At 40.5% G+C, this 18,069-nt stretch overlaps 2 protein-coding genes across 2 annotated transcripts in view; both read right to left on the bottom strand.

Annotated features, from left to right (window-relative positions):
- Positions 1-8,249: 8,249 nt before the first annotated feature.
- LOC116219791 (zinc finger protein 501-like) overlaps positions 8,250-18,069 on the bottom strand; it is a 32,089-nt gene continuing 22,269 nt past the window's right edge. The window contains exon 4 of the mRNA XM_031563723.2: positions 8,250-8,337. The gene's annotated coding sequence lies outside the window, so the exon portion shown is untranslated. The remainder of the gene's footprint in view (positions 8,338-18,069) is intronic.
- On the bottom strand, positions 9,385-14,549 carry LOC116219715 (zinc finger protein 239-like). Its single transcript, XM_031563456.2, has 3 exons — positions 14,512-14,549; positions 10,335-10,607; positions 9,385-9,965 (listed from the first exon to the last, which is right to left on the bottom strand). The coding sequence occupies exons 2-3, from the start codon at positions 10,591-10,593 to the stop codon at positions 9,385-9,387; spliced, it is 840 nt and encodes a 279-aa protein (XP_031419316.1). The 5' UTR covers positions 10,594-10,607; positions 14,512-14,549.

Genomic DNA, 18,069 nt, shown 5'->3' with positions numbered 1-18,069 from the left:
ATATTGATGGAATTTTTTTTTTTATCAAAGCAGATTGTAGGGTTTTCCAACGGAGATGATTCTGAAGATTTATTTTTAACAAAGACATTAACAAACATGAAATATCCACCTAATGTTATCCAAAACTTGTATCCCCGACTGACACTCCGTACAAATCTCAGTACAAAAAATATGATTACCTCTTTTCAGTGGTGGTGATGTGTGTGTGTGTGTGTGTGATCAATGAGAAGGGTGTGCCTGTCTCTCAGCACATAGTTTGTCCAGTCCAGTTTATTTACCCGGTCACTGAATGATGGCAACCTTTGGAAGCCAGATATCTGCTGTTGCTTTATGGCTGATGTGATGAGCACTTGTCTGTATTAGGGTTGTCACGAACACTTAACAAATGGCATTCATATTAGTATTAGCCTCCAGCAAGATACTAATGAAAACAACATGGTGACATCATAGCATTGATTATACACGTATGGCGTTTTCTTTCTAGAGGTTAATTTTGACAATGAACTGGGCTACGTTCTTGCAGCCAAATTGAAAGCTAGATCAACGTCTTAAACTAGAATACATGCAATAGGGCCATCCGATATGCCTTCGGCTAACCTATCTTTAAAAAAGGGCCTTCTGCAACGATAAACACGACCCGTACTGATGGAAGATTAAATACATCACTTTCAGATTATGGCAGTTAACATTACTAGCGTGAAAAATGCGGTTTAGTTACGTTAGTCACACTGCATTATGATCATTGTACTACGCATCGTCAAAATTCTGTGATGGGGAAAATCGCTTGTCGCTAAACTAGGCTAAAACTACTAGTGTAAGGCTGTATATGGGTGAGCTTGGGGGTGTTCATGTTTATAATCACATTTGCTAACCTGTCGTTCTTTGAACTCTCTGAAAAGTTCGGGTGTCTGTCTGAGAGGTGCTTAGTTATATTTGACGTGTTGCCTCCCTTTGCCAGAGTGACTTTGAAGCATGTTTTACAGATGGGTCTCTGTGTGTCGATGGGCTTTCCTTCACATTCTGCTTCGTATCCGAAGTACTTCCAGATCTTATTTCTGACATATTTTTTAATACAAGCCGAGGACGGTCGGCAAGAGCTCCTGCAAATGAGGCCATGTCTCCCCTGAGATCACTCGCAGTGTGTGAGAGCTGGGAAGCCCCGCCCTTGCAGTCAATGCGTGCAGGCAGCCTGACAGGGAGCGGAACAGTGAGTGCGCTCTGATTGCGTGCTATTTTAATGAAGTACCTATACTAAAAATATGCAAATCCTTATCGTTTTTTACGTAAGGTTTCCCGGTACCTTTCTAGTACCGGTACACCGTGCAACATTAGTCTATATGTTTTGTATACTGTATTGCAATAAATAAAAAATTAAAAAAATTAAAAAACCTTTGGAAGCCAAACTTTTTCGCGGACCCCCAGGCAAGGCGTCGCGGACCCCAGTTTGAGAACCACTGATCTAGCTGATGTTACATTCTCCTCAATTTATCTTATACAAATATAATAGATAAAGGTACAAGCCCTCGGGGTGCCTGTGCAGCTTCTTATTGACACAAGTTAGCATTCACAGATATTAACATGAGTTAATATTAACACACGCTAGCAGCTGCCAAATGTGAAGAAGGTTCCCTAAGCTAGAGACAGATAGGATAGTTAAAAAGTTACAATAGGCAGAAACCCTCTGGTTGCCCTTGAAGCTTCATAGTAACATGGTTACATATTCACTGCATATTAACTATCGTTTTTGTCAAGATTTTCATTATACAAAGAATTTCTTCATATTTTTTATATCTTTTTATTTATTGGCTATTCTTGCTTTCGAATGTGACAATAATATTATCCCTTGATTAAGGTAGTATGCATATTATGTCTACTCTCTGTACAGATCTCACGTTTTATTGAATAAAGTACAAGTTAAAGCCATTCACTAAATTTCAGGTGGTGTAAATAAAATTAACACTTTGCAATGAATGTTGTTTTTTTTGGTTTCTCATGATACAAAATAATCTGCAACTTACTTGTGGGCGAATAGGCAATGCGATAATTTTCTCTTAAATCAGATTCATCTTCAAGACTTTTCTTCTTTGCAGGTCAAGGTTGGTGATGTTTTTGTTTCAGTCTTACAGTCATGTTTCAGTCCAGGCACTTCCACTTTTTTTACTTATATATTTAGGGCCAATGATTTTCCGTTTCAAAAAAATGCATTTTCCGTTTCACATTTGGTGAATTCCGTTTTTTTTCCGTTTCAGCTCATTTTGTTCACCCTGAGGTAGATTGATGGCTTAAAATGAGTGAATAATATGTGCTCTTCTTAGATTGTTGTTTGCCAGCCATCAACAGAACAGAAGACTAAACATTTTTTGTTTAAAATGCGATTGGGAAGACGAGCGCGTGAATGAGACTGAGGGCCTCATTTACTAACATTGCGACCGCAGCTTAATCTGCGCTTTTGCCAAACCGCATATACCGCACGGTATTTTTCCGTGGTATTTAGAACCTCGTCGTAATCAGCGCCTAACACCGCCCATTAGTGTTATTTAGCGCCTGCGTGTTCCTGCCACCATGGATGATGAATTAGAATTAGAGCTTTTGGTTCACGAGGTTACAGCAAACTAACCCGGGTAAATATAGAAACTCATAAATATTTCTCCGTTTAGCCCTCCCGTCCACACTAAAAGTTGTGATCACTTTGAATTCAAGACTGTCTTTTATTGGTGAGCTGATTTGGGGAAATTAATCTTTTCAGCGAACATTGAGTTTCTGGGTTGCTATGGTTACCCCCAGGGTGCCTGTACAGTTTCATATTAACGAGTTTATGTTCACAAGTTCATATTCACACATATTAGTTAATCACACACAGGCAACTGCAAACTGTTAAGATGGTTCCCTAAGCTAGAGATAGCTAGGATACTTAATAGCCAGGTTAACTGCTCCATAGCATCCCTTTAAATAGTCTTGTAGGAATACACAACACCCCCTACTTTAAAACGGCGTATTCCAGCACTGAAAACCATGCTTTTCAAAAACGCTGCTCTAGGCGGATACATTTGAAAACTGGAGTTGTAGCCTGGACAGGGGAAACTGAAGTTTTCAGACGTTTGGTTGCCATGGCACTGGGGGTAGCTTGCGCTCAAAAGGCTATAACATCAAAATAAACATGGAAGGTGAAATGAATATGCTGCTCTGTCTCTACAATTTACTTACCGGTAGTTTAGTTAGTGTACTTCGAGTACAAATACTTTTCCTGAATAGATACGCGTTACTCCTACGCAGAAGGTGTGCACTGTACTCTGTGTGCTTGAACTATAAGTGAAAATACGGTTTAAACCATGTAATGAGCGGTGATTCTGCGTAACAGCTAGCTGGTGGGACAGTTTGTATATGCCTATATTAAATTATATATAAAAAATAAACATAAAAAAAAATAACATTTCTGATGTTCGTATTTTTCTAATTTCTCGCAGGCACATAGTTTTCATTTAGCAGCTGATATGTCATGCTAAAACACCTCTTGTTTCGTTACTAATACACAATTAGGCGCACGTTACGCATCTCCTCTCATCTCTTTGCGACGAACACCCACTTTCCCTTATACCCTCCCAGCAGCGGTAATCTGCGCTTTTACTCAGGTGCGCCTCCTTTGGAAATACGGTTTTATGTCTTTACCCGCTATTTTACGCCTGAAATGGGCGCAATCCTGTTAGTAAATGAGGCCCTGAATGTGGCTTTAGCGGATGTCTGTGGGTCAACCGTTGAAAAGGGGGGCGTGGCCGGAGCAGAGTTCAGCGCAGACGTGACATTTTCTCAGTGGTTTTGTTCTTTAATTAATGTTTGTTCATCGTTGCAATCGTTGTTGTGTTTATTTGAAAGAAATATAGCCTTGCAGCCCAAAATACAGGGGAATTTGGGCGATTTGTATGCACAAAATGATGTTTCCGTCTGAAAGTTGCAATTTCGTTTCAAAGGGTTCATTCCGTTTTCCGTTACCGCGGAAAATCATTGGCCCTATATACTAAGGGCCTTTTGAACGTGTATCTTACTTTAGGAACACAACAGGAATAAACGCAAATCACGTGAATGTATACAAAAGCTTTATTGTTGGTGGTACTCCTACTAAACAAACAGGACTTTTATCTAAATACAGTTGCACCAGCAGACATAATATAAACATGCTGGTAAATAGGCCATAAAGACACTGTAAGAATGATTGGGAGCCTACATTTCATACACACCCATCAGTAACCTTATCAACAGTGCCACCTTACAAAGGTGAGTTCAGTAATCTGACTCCACTCTATGGTGTTATTATAATGAATCTTCTTTCTGACACAATATCTTCCTGGATTCAAAATCTAACCAATGAGCTATGTGCAATGGAAAGTGATGGGGGTACCTTGATACTAGATATTCTATTAAAAGCCTAAAGACAATGATAAGGCTTTGCCCCTGTATGGATCATCTGGTGTGTCTTGAGATGAAACATCCGAATAAAAGTCTTTCCTTGCTGAAAACACTAATGTGGCTTTTCTCCAGTATGAATCTTCTGGTGTGTCTTGAGATTATACATTCGACTAAAAGTCTTTCCGCACTGAGCACACTGATATGGCTTTTCTCCAGTGTGGATCCTCTGGTGTTTCTTGAGAGTGGACATTTGATTAAAGGACTTTCCACACTGAGAACACTGATATAGCTTTTCCCCATTATGGATACTCTGGTGTTTCTTGAGATCACTCGTTTGACTAAAGGTCTTTCCACACTGAGAGCATTGATGTGGTTTTTCTCCAGTATGAATCCTCTGGTGTATCTTGAGATTACGCGTTCGAGCAAAGGTCTTTCCACACTGAGAGCATTGATATGGCTTTTCTCCCGTATGTATCCTCTGGTGTGTCTTGAGATTAGACATTTGACTAAAGGTCTTTCCACACTGAGAGCATTGATGTGGCTTTTCTCCAGTATGTGTCATTTGGTGGATGGTAAGTTCTCTGCTACTCCAGAAACCCTTCCCACATGTAGTACACTGATATGGCTTATCCCCAGTGTGAATCGTCTGGTGTCTATTGAGATCAGCCGTTTGAATAAAGGTCTTTCCACACTGAGAACATTGATGGGGCTTTTCTCTTGTATGTACCCTCTGGTGTCTCTTGAGATGAGACGTATGGCTAAAAGTCTTTCCACACTGAGAACATTGATGGGGCTTTTCTCCTGTATGTGTCAGCTGGTGGATGGTAAGTGATTTGCTTCTCCTGAAACCCTTCCCACATGTAGTACAAAGATATGGCTTTTCCCCAGTATGGATGATCTGGTGTGCCTTGAGATTAGACATTTGACTAAAGGCCTTTCCACACTGAGAACAATGATATGGCTTTTTTCCAGTGTGGATCCTCAGGTGTGTCTTGAGATCACCTATTCGAGTAAAGGCCTTTCCACACTGAGAACACTGATTTAGCTTTTCCCCAGTATGGATCATCTGGTGTGTTTTGAGATGAGACATTTGACTAAAGGCTTTCCCACACTGAGAACAATGATGGGGCTTTTCTCCTGTGTGTGTTCGTTGATGAATTGCAAGAGCGGAAGGTGCAGCAAAGGTTTTGAAACACTGGGAGCATTCATGTCTTTCCTTCCTTGTGTTCGATTGCTGATGTATGATGACTTTCTTGCTTCTTTCCCCTGTACTCCTTTTGCATGATTGGATCATTTGAACGTCTCCTATAACATAAGAAAATATTTTATAAATAATATCCTCTTTCTCCACTATTTGTAACATTAGCACTAGAAAACTGAAATTTTTTTTGATAGTAAATCACTTGGAAGTCCCTTAGGCTAGAAGTGAACACCCAGAGACTGCATTGTTAATGTAAGCAGAGATTCAGGCACATGAGTTAGATATCTGGAGACAAAATGATGGCGGGCATTTTAAATGTCTTATATGTTAAAGACATTTACTAAATAAAATCCCCATACACCCAGCCAGGCAGCCTCTCTCTCTCTCTCTCTCTCTCTCTCTCCCTCTCCTTTCTTATCACATTGCTAATGCCTATAATAACCCACTCACTCTGTTCTTTTTCTTTCTCTCCTAATCTAGACTATCTTCGCCATGGGACGCTGCTGTAGTCTCTCTACCCGGTCTACCTGCAGAAACCCTCGACCAATTGCACCCACCGCCACCGCACTGCCGTACACTTACTCTACCTCATACCCTATGCAAGCATTTATATACAATATATATTATTGCCACCATCGACATGTTTCTCTGTTCCTACTCCCCTTACCCCTGTAATAGTAACCCTATCAGCACAGTGTATATCCACTAAACTGGTCTTGTCTGTATCATGTATTTACCACTGGATGTCTGTATATATATGATGTACATCTACCAAATGCAGGCTATGTACAACACCTGTTGTTTCCCTTCCCCTTCTGCCACACAACCCTCCCCCTTCCTATCTCCACCCGGCCGACCTCAAGCAGATGGGTTCCCCCTTATGTGCCGTGGTTCTGCTTAAGGTTCCTTCCTGACTAACAGGGAGTTTTTTCTTGCCCGTGTTGCCATTGTGCTTGCACTAAGGGGGTTTCAGGCTCTGGGCTCTGTAAAGCGCCTAGAGACAATTGTATTGTTATGGCGCTATATAAATAAAATTGAATTGAATTGAATTGGGGAGGCAGCATAAAGAAGAGGGATGCAGGCCGACTGGACAGGCTGGTAAGGAGGGCGGGAGCTGTTGTTGGCACTGAACTGGACTGCCTCACTACAGTGGCGGAGAGAAGGATCCTGAGTAGGTTGCTGAACATCTTTGACAATGTCCACCACCCACTACACAGTACTCTCAATGGACAGAGGAGCATATTCAGTGGTAGACTCCTGTCACTGTCATGCTCATCAGACAGGCTGAGGAAGTCCTTTGTCCCCAGGGGCATTCAGCTTTACAACGCCATGCAGAAGGGGAGGGGGAGGGAGATGGACTTCTCTGCATGAGTCTACCTCAGTCTGCCTTCCCCTGCTCATCTTATCTCATCTCAGCCCCATGCACAGACTTTACCACTTATATATTCTGCACTATCACTTTGCTCTTTGCACTTTCCAAACACACACAAGCACAAGAACACTATCTTGCACTATCCATCCACACAAGCACAAGATCACCATATTTTTTTTCACTATCCACACCAGCAGCACAAGAACACTTTCCTCCTGGACACCGACACTGTCACAATCATTGCATTCTATACCCATTCCTGTATCTGAAAACACTCTGTGTACATTTTGTCTTCCCTATGTATATGTGATTTATGTATGTATGTCGGTGAGGTGTATAAGTGTATATGTGTATAAGCTACTGGATGACCTGCATTTCCTATCTATCTATCTATCTATCTAATTAGCTTCTTGGATTAAAACCTAACCAATCAGCTGCAGGAACATTTGGAATGCAAACTACAATGCCAATTGATTATGGGATGGAATTCCATGTGTATGAGCACCGTTTACACGTCTGATGGTTCTTGGGTGGGCGTGGCCATCGCTCCACCTGAAGAAACTCCACACAGGAGGGTAGGTGGGGGTGGGGTGGAGATGTGAACTGAAAGGTCATGGGGTAGGTGAGGTTGGGAAGGAAAACTGAAGAAAGCCTCCATTCTTCCTCAAAGCTTTTCATACTGTATGGTTGTGCGTGCGTGTGTGTGTGTATGTATGTTTGAGTGCATGTGTGTGTGTGTGTGTGTGTGTGTGTGCGTGTGTATGTATGTTTGTGTGTATGTGTATGTATGTTTGTGTGTATGTGCGTGTATGAATGTTTGCATGCTTATTCCCATTAGTTTCCTATTTTAAATGTGGGTGGCAGTGCATCTTGCTCTCCTAGAATGAACGCATTTCTATGATTAAGTACCCAATATTAAGAATACAACAGAAATACATTTTCAGAACACACACAAAAAAAGTTTGAAAGTAGTACCACTCGACTATGGACTCAAATCTACACCGCGATTCACTTAAATTAAAGCATTATGGCGTTTGGGTTGAAAACTAACGAGCTTCCTACTGGAAAAGCACAGAGAAACCAAACTTTGCAAACACCACCAACAGCTCAGCTGCTAACACGGTAACTGCAGTCTTTCAAGCACGCACGCACTTTTTGATGGCTGTTGGCGGGATGTTCTGACCGAAACCACAGAACTACAAAGTGCACAGCCATATAACATGGGAGGTTTTTATCTATTCAGAGCATCAATCAATGCACCAAATAAATACAATGCACTTAATTAAAAGCTTTATTTTTGGCTGAAATCCCACTTCAAACACAGGCACAGACTTACTAGCAGACATTAAAGAGTAACACAGACCTCACATGCATGAATGGGTGTCTACATTTCATACGTCCCCATCAGTAGCCTGATCATAAATGATTCAAGGTTAGACCTCCACTCAGCCAAGTGTTCTTTTTAGAATCCACATATTGTGTAATCATGGGTGCATTGTGTCTGTGTCTGCGTCTGCGGATAGCTCTTGTGGCTAGAGCTTTAAGTAAACCTGTTCCCACAGACAGAACACATGAAAGGCTTCGCTCCGATATGAACTCCTGGTGTGATATTGTGGCTGAGGAGTGATCAGGCTTCCACACTGAGAACATTGGTGTGGCTTTTCCCCCTGTATTAATCCTCTGATGAATCTTGAGCTCATTTATCCAGCAGTGTGCCTCTGCATATCTTGAGCATTTCTTTTCCCTCAGTATGAATACTGTGGTGGTGCATAATAAGCTTACCAGGAAAGATTAACCATTTAAGGAGTGGATTTTATGCAAATCATTCCAGAATTATATCATACAGTTCTAGAATTTACATTAACTACCATTCATAACAGTTGCTTGAGTCCATTGCTTTCAGTAGGCAACGTTCTAATCACATATTGGTGATCATACTCATCAAAGAGGAATACAGTGTGAAAGTTACAAATCCAGTCATTTCGTCTCGTCTCCATTTCCAACACAAACTCTTGAAGGGTCGTGTATTGTAATATTGAGCATTTGCAAGGTTTTTCTCCCATTTCTAATGTTTCTCCAAAAGAGAAGTTTGATTGGAAGACTTTCCACACCATCAATCCTTTTCTCCTTTGTGTGTCCTCTAATGGATATTGAACTATGGTTACATGGCGTTAGCATTTGCATAGAGTATTTCTATGACCCCCCCTCCCTCAGTACATGGTGGATGACTTCTTATGGTCATTTCACATGAACTGCACTGGTGGGAGTTTACTTTTGTATGTCTAATGTAACTTGAGGTTTGACAGTTAATTAAGGTCCCCCCCCCCCCCCTGATATCACAGATAAGGCTTTTCTCATCTATGGGTGATCTGATGGGAGGTAAGATGTGTGCTCCTCTTGAAACTCTTCTTCACATTATTTGTACACTGGATAGCGGCTTTTCCCCAGTATGGATCCTCTGGTGTTTCTTGAGATCAGATACTTGACAAAAGGCTTTTTCACACTGAGAACACTGATGTGGCTTTTCTCCAGTATGTGACATCTGGTGGATGGTAAGTTCTTTGCTGCTCCTGAAACTCTTCTCACATGTAGTACACTTGTATGGCTTTTCCCCAGTGTGGATCCTCTGGTGTCTATTGAGATTGCTTATTTTACTGAAGGCATTTCCACACTGAGAACACAGATGTGGCTTTTCTCCAGTATGTGTGATCTGATGGATGGTGAGATCTGAGCTACTCCTGAAACTCTTCCCACATGTAGCACACTGATGTGGCTTTTCCCCAGTATGGATTCTCTGATGTCTCTTGAGATTGCCCAATTGATTAAAGGTCTTTCCACACTGGGAGCATTCATGTTGGTTCTCCCCGATGTCCAATCGCTCCTGTGATTTCTGGTATGAAGTCTTTCTGCCCTGGGGGCGTTTGTAACGACTCTCTTTGTTTTTCTCCTCATTGTTACCCATTTTGTTAGATGGGATCCTTTGAACGTCTCCTATAATATTAGAAAATATTTTTTTGACCATATACTCTCTCTACTCTAAATATTTTATAACTCCTACAACACTGAAAAATATGTTTTGTGATTGACTGGGTATTAGCTCAGAAGTCACTTTGGATAAACTTGTCTGATGAAATGTTCATGTGAACAGAAACACATGACAGAGACAAAACAATGGCAGACACTACCTCTCTTTCAAATGTAACCACTGAAGATAGTGTCCTACAATTAAAGTATTCACATAGTATCTCTATCTTTGTGTGACAAGTTAAAGCCATTTGCTTCAATTCAGGTAAATATAAATAACACATTGTAATGAATTGTAATGAAGATTTTTACTATACAAACTATTCAGCAACTTACTTGCAGGAGAGGAGTCATCATGACCATATTCTCTTAAATCCAATTCTTCTTCCTCTTTGATTTCCATTGCTGGATCATTTTCTTCTTTGCAGGTCAAGGATGGTGATTTTTCAGTCTTACAGTCATGTTCCAGTCCAGGCTTTTCTTCCACTTTCTGAATTGCAGACAGATGCTCTTGTAGGAAATCATCAAATTCTTCTTCTTTTATCTCCTCCTTCACTGGCATTAGCAGCTGTGATGGTTCAGTAGATCCTGACATGTTGGACTTCACTTCTGTTTTGCAAAAGAAATCCATTCAAACTATCATTCAATGCAAGGATAATATAGTGGACATGTGCAAACAAAGAACTACAGTATAGTTGTACTGCTGGTGAATTACACATACAGTAAACTTCCAGACCATCCCAGTGGCCAGCCTTAACAACGTGCGTTCAGTAATCTCTCTGAGGAGTTACTAAAATACTTGTTCTGTCTGACTAATTAGCTTCTTGGATTTAAAACTAACCAATCAGCTGCAGGAACATTTGGAATGCAAACTACAATGCCAAATGATTATGGGATGGAATTCCATGTGTATGAGCACCGTTTACACATCTGATGGCCCTAAGGTGGGCGTGGCCATCGCTCAGCCTGCAGAAACTCCACACAGGAGGGTAGGGGGGGGTGGGGTGGAGGTGTGAACTGAAAGGTGATTGGGTAGAAGAGGGTAGGTGGGGGTGGGGTGGAGGTGTGAACTGAAAGGTGATTGGGTAGAAGAGGGTAGGTGGGGGTGGGGTGGAGGTGTGAACTGAAAGGTGATTGGGTAGAAGAGGGTAGGTGGGGGTGGGTGGAGGTGTGAACTGAAAGGTCATGGGGTAGGTGAGGTTGGGATGGTAACTGAAGAAAGCCTTAATTTGGGGGCGACAGGATATAAGGAGAGAGAGTAAGTGTGTGTGTGTCTGTAATACTGATATAAGGAGAGAGGGTAAGTATAATATCAGACCTCTTTACACTGGAGGCACTGCTAAGATCCTGATGGCCAATGACCAGATCAGACATAGCACTGTTAAGACACCGATGGCCAATGACCAGATCAGACATAGCACTGTTAAGACACCGATGGCCAATCCCTGCTGTCACGGGGCGTAACGGCTCAGACGGTATTTATCTATTCATGAAAACAGCCAGGGGACAGGGGAATGGACACAAAAACAGGGCGGACTAACAGACAAAATGGGAAACACACAAGAAGGAGACTAGATTTAAACTGGGGCGGCAGTGGTACAGGAGGTAGAGAAGTCGTTTAGTAAATCAGAAAGGTTGCTAGTGTCGATTCCCCTGTCGAAGTGTCCTTGAGCAAGGCACTGAACCCCTAATTGCTCCTGATGCAGTGTGCCATCAAGTGTAAATGTAAAAATGTATACATTGTAAGTCGCACATATGTAAGTCGCTTTGGATAAAGGCGTCTGCTAAATGACTAAATGTAAATGTAAATGTAAATGTTTTCCTCAAAGCTTTTCATACTGTATGGTTGTGCGTATGTGTATCTGTGTGTGCGTATGTGTATCTGTGTGTGTGTGTGTGTGTGTGTATCTGTGTATCTGTGTGTGTATGTGTGTGTGTGTATCTGTGTATCTGTGTGTGTGTTCACTTCCCATTAGTTTCCTGTTTTGACTGTGGGTGGCAGTGAAGTATCTTGCTCTGCTAAAATGTTTACATTTTTTATGATTAAAGAGCTTTTCATACTGTAGGGTTGTGCCTATGTATCTGTGTGTGCGTATGTGTATCTGTGTGTGTGTGTGTGTATCTGTGTATCTGTGTGTGTGTTCACTTCCCATTAGTTTCCTGTTTTGACTGTGGGTGGCAGTGAAGTATCTTGCTCTGCTAAAATGTTTACATTTTTATGATTAAAAGCTTTTCATACTGTATGGTTGTGCCTATGTATCTGTGTGTGCGTATGTGTATCTGTGTGTGTGTGTGTGTGTATCTGTGTATCTGTGTGTGTGTTCACTTCCCATTAGTTTCCTGTTTTGACTGTGGGTGGCAGTGAAGTATCTTGCTCTGCTAAAATGTTTACATTTTTATGATTAAGTACACAACATTAAGAATATAACAAGTAGTTTGAAATGTGAGCCTTTTGCAGACTGAAGAGGAGGGTTTCTAAAGCTGGGTAACTTCAGTCGAGTGAGACATGTAGTTTAGATGGTTAGCCTTGTGCAGACTGAAGAGGAGGGTTTCTAAAGCTGGGTAACTTCAGTCGAGTGAGACAAGTAGTTTGAAATGTGAGCCTTGTGCCGACTGAAGAAGAGGGTTTCTATAGCTGGGTAACTAGTCACTGGGGAGGAAGAGGGTTTGTTCATACTATACACCAAGAAACCTAACTCACATTGATGGGGCTAAAGAGCAACGTTAAATGCTGGCATTGTAACAAGGAGAAAGGCGTCTATTTCCACATGATATGGAAATGTCCTAAGTTGTAAAGTTTTTGGAAGAAAGTCATAATTAATCTGTCTAATATAGGGCCAATGGTTTTCCGCGATAACGGAAAACGGACGGAATTCGCGGAATGAACCCTTTGAAACAGAATTGCAACTTTCAAACGGAAACATCATTTTGTGCATAACAAATCGCCAAATTCCCATGTAGTTTGGGCTGCAAGGCTATATTTCTTTCAAATAAATACAACAACGATTGCAACGATGAACAAACATTAATTAAAGAACAAAACCACTGAGAAAATGTCACGTCTGCGCTGAACTCTGCTCCGGCCACGCCCCCCTTTTGAACGGTTGACCCACACACGTCCGCTAAAGCCACATTCAGTCACATTCACTTGCTCGTCTTCCCAATCGCATTTAAAACAGAAAATGTTTACTCTTCTGTTCTGTTAATGCTGGCAAACAACAATCTAAGAAGGGCACATATTATTCACTCATTTTAGGCCATCAATATACCTCAGGCTGAACAAAATGAGCTGAAACGGAAAATGGAATTCACCAAATGTGAAACGGAAAATGCATTTCTTTTAAACGGAAAATCATTGGCCCTAGTAATATCATTACAGTATACATGGTCTCATGAGTGCAAAGAGAGTCAGGGTTTTTCCTGGGTCAAAATGGGTCTTCGGCGTTCCCGCGCGCACACAGCCTGTGTTACTGTGTCACCTCATTAGCAGACATCTATGTATTTATTTCGTTTTTTTTACCATTTCATAAATAATGGAGGTTATGCTTGAGGAAATCATTTTGCTTCCACTTTAGATTAAAATAGATAGGCTAATAGATTGACAATAGTCCAAGCCCCATGGTGCTATCTTGTTAGGTTCAAAGATTATTAAGGTTTACCTCTTTACATATGCAAACTATTGAAATGTATATCAATAGAATCTAGAACTAACCAGTGGTCAGAAATGGAACACACAAATTATGAAATTCAAGTTTATCTATTATTGCTATTCATTTTTATTATACAAACCTACATACAATTATTTTTGTTTTTATTATTAAAACTGTCCACAAATATGTTTAATAGTGTGTTTAACTTCTATTGGCGCACCAATGGAGGCTGCGTTGGAAATCGTTAATCAAACTTTTGTCAGCATTTTGAGTGGAAATTTCATTTGCATTTGTACAGTGCATTTGTACAGTGTATTCGGGCACGTCGGGCTGGCCCTCGCAGCGGAACGACAGTTTACAACCGCACCGGTTTATCAATGATAATATTAATATTATTATATTCGAGATGCAAAACGAGCTGAGCTTTCATTGATAAACCAATGCTGTTGTCTGCCTCTCCCGAGGCCCCGCGGTCTACTGGTACTCGTTCAAACAGGTAGACAAATCAAATAATAGCCTACACCTGTGTAGGTCCTCAACATAGCAGATATTGTAATACATTGAAAGCCATGAATACTGAAAATGGAATGTTATGCTCAAAATCACCGCCGACTGATGAAGTCAGGATGCATACGCAAGTTGAGTAATTGGCAGCTGGTCGCTCTGTCCATTCGCGCACCTCACAGTTGCGTATTGATCAGACAAGAAGAAACGCTTATCAACTCGATTACTATTGATCAAAACAGAACGAGGGTTCGGCTGTAGCCTATACTTGAAACATACTATTGAGAACATATTCGCTGACATGGTTGGAATCAACCATTGATCAGAGTTCTACTAAAAACAACTATTCAGCAACTTACTTGTAGAAGAATCATCATCATCACCATATTCTCTCAAATCCGGTTCCTCTTTAATTTCCATCAGAGAAGAATTTTCTTCTTTGCAGGTCAAGGTTGGTGATGTGTGCGTCTCAGTCTTACAGTCATGTTCCAGTTGAGGCTTTTCTTCCACTTTCTGGATTTCAAACAAATACTCAGATGGGAAATCATCAAATTCTTCTTCTTTGATCTCCTCCTTCACTGACATGAGCATCTGTGATGGTTCAGTAGATCCTGCCATTGTAGACCTCAGCTCTCTTTTGCAATGGAAACCCAGCTGAATTGTTCTGCAAGGCAAGCAAAATATTAGCAACATGTGCAAGCAAGAAACTTACACAATGAACAATAAACATATTAAGTACTTTTACAAACATAGAAAAAACAATATACAAAATATATAAAACTGTACAGCATATGTTAAAGTGAAAAACAAAAGAGCTGTGCAGTCTGTGCAGGAATGTGCAAAAAAAGAGTATGTGCAATGTGTAATGATAATATAATAGTCCAGGAATAATGTGTGTTAATAATGTGTGTTAATGTAACACAATTATTCTGTGTATTCCAAGTTATAGGTCTCAAACTGCTGTGGTGGAGGGAGAGAAGGAGAGATTATTACTGCTCATAGTGTAAGAGAGATTATTACTGCTCATAGTGTAAGAGAGATTATTACTGCTCATAGCATAGGAGAGATTATTACTGCTCATAGTGTAGGAGATTATTACTGCTCATAGCATAGGAGAGATTATTACTGCTCATAGTGTAAGAGATTATTACTGCTCATAGTGTAAGAGAGATTATTACTGCTCATAGCATAGGAGAGATTATTACTGCTCATAGTGTAGGAGATTATTACTGCTCATAGCATAGGAGAGATTATTACTGCTCATAGTGTAGGAGAGAGTATTACTGCTCATAGCATAGGAGAGATTATTACTGCTCATAGCGTAGGAGATATTTTTACTGCTGATAGTGTAGGAGAGATTATTACTGCGCATAGCATAGGAGAGATTATAATTGCTCATAGTGTAGGAGATATTTTTACTGCTCATAGTGTAAGAGAGATTATTACTGCTCAGTGTAGGAGAGTATTACTGTTTAATGATTAATTAATAACATACAAGTTACATGCTCAGATATATGGAAACAAAACACATAACCTAACATAATGTGTGTCTGGGGGGACGACTTAAGGTGTATAACAGGAAAGTTAACAGCAGGGGTAGTTGGTCCTTAGAGTAAAAAGGCCAGACAAGAAGCCTGAAACCACAACAACAACAACAACAAAAAAGACTTCGTTACATTGCACCACTGTATATAAGGGAGAGTTATCTCTATTGTCAAATCATATTTCCAGATGTCGTTTATTGCTGTAACTTTCCAATGGCATTTTAGGCCATTATCTCATAATACTCTATTATTGTCCCGAACGGTTTTAATTAAACAAGGTCCTACTCTCTTCACGTAATGTTACAAAATACAAACTAGCCCTGCTTGCAATTCCAGACCTATCCCACTCTACGAGCCACGTTCTGTTAGCTTAAGAAAATAGATCGGTTTTTCTTATGCAGAAAATTAGGAAACCTCTCCCACTTCAAATACAGCCAAATGAAGACGACTTGACGACAATCCGCACTAACTACATTCAATATGAAATCATTGCGTTAGACGAATAACCAGAGTGTTGAATAGGGCGAGGTCTTAGCAAAGGACTCCGATGAAGACATACTGGAGCCCGGGTCTTGAGAGGAGTAGCAGTAGGCAAAAGGCTGAGAAACCCTGTTCTATAGAAGTTTGTTTGCTAGAATGCATGGATGCATGTTGAATCTAGGATGTCTGGACGTTCACTTCCATTACAGGGTCCTGCTGAGCAGAGAGATTTAGCTAACCACCATGCATCGTCAAGTTTACCACACCTAAACGCATATGAGCACGATCTAAAACGTTACACACACAGGCCAAAACATGGCACATACATTTGTTATCATAACTTGACTTACCTTATGTGTAAAGTGTGCTCCACAGAAACTTATGTATGTCTTCGGCGAGTAGCAGCGTTCAGTGAGCAACTATAGGCAAATGAGCTCGAGCGACTTCCGGTTACGATTTTTCAAAATAAAAGTCCCTTATTAGCCCCGTGTTTTCTTAAACTATCAGAGATATTAATTTCATAGTAACATCAAAATGGTTTAAAAACGATTCACTGATATTACAAAAGTATGATTTTCTTGTTTTAATATAATGAACAATGACTAAACAGACAATATTGTATTAAGAAAAAGTAAAACACACCCATTATGCTGATAAAAGGATTATGCCTTCATTAAAGTTGGTTGAACTTGTTCAGAACTGTAAAGAAAGGGTAAAATATGTTTAGCAGTCATTATTTCTGGTCATTCACTGTGAAAAAACACTTGACACACAGATCACACAGGTGAAAAGGGATTATCTCCAATGCCAGGGCATTGCCATGTGACACGTATCACTCTTTGCTGAAAAAACTAAAGATTGTGTCTCAATGAAAGGGGGTGGAATATGTTCAGGACACTCCAAACATTAAATAAAATGTGTGAAGTATGTTCAGATTTGCGTCCCTGAATGGCTCCACAATACTGTTAAACATAGGTGATTCAAGCACAGGCGAAAATGCATTTATTTCAATGGCACGGGCCCATGTGACATGTATCCGCTAATTTGCTGAAAAAAACTAAAAGATTGTGTCTCAATGAAAGGGGTGTGAATAGGTTTCAGCGACACTCCTAAACATTAAAGTAAATGTGTTGAAGTAGTTCAGATTTGCGTCCCTGAAGGCTCCACAATACTTTAAACATAGGTGATCAGACAGGCGAAAATGCATTATTTTCAATGGCAGGGGCCATGTGACATGTATCGCTCTTTGCTGAAAAAAACTAAAGATTGTGTCTCAATGAAAGGGGGGTGGAATATGTTCAGGACACCTCCAAACATAAATAAAATGTGTGAAGTAGTTCAGATTTGCGTCCCTGAAGGCTCCACAATACTTTAAACATAGGTGATCAGACAGGCGAAAATGCATTGTCTTCAATGGTAGGGCCATGTGACATGTATCACTCTTTGCTGAAAAAAACTAAAGATTGTGTCTCCAATGAAAGGGGGGTGGAATATGTTCAGGACACTCCAAACATTAAATAAAATGTGTGAAGTAGTTTCAGATTTGCGTCCCTGAAGGCTCCACAATACTTTAAACATAGGTGATCAGACAGGCGAAAATGCATTATTTTCAATGGCAGGGCCATGTGACATGTATCACTCTTTGCTGAAAAAACTAAAGATTGTGTCTCAATGAAAGGGGGGTGGAATATGTTCAGGACACTCCAAACATTAAATAAAATGTGTGAAGTAGTTCAGATTTGCGTCCCTGAAGGCTCCACAATACTTTAAACATAGGTGATCAGACAGGCGAAAATGGCATTATCTTCAATGGCAGGGCCATGTGACATGTATCGCTCTTTGCTGAAAAAACTAAAGATTGTGTCTCAATGAAAGTGGGGTGGAATATGTTCA

The sequence above is a fragment of the Clupea harengus genome, chromosome 26, assembly GCF_900700415.2.
Source record: "Clupea harengus chromosome 26, Ch_v2.0.2, whole genome shotgun sequence".
Classification (NCBI taxonomy): Eukaryota; Metazoa; Chordata; class Actinopteri; order Clupeiformes; family Clupeidae; genus Clupea; species Clupea harengus.
Note: the sequence above shows the minus strand (reverse complement) of the source record. Positions and strands in the feature narration are given on the sequence as shown.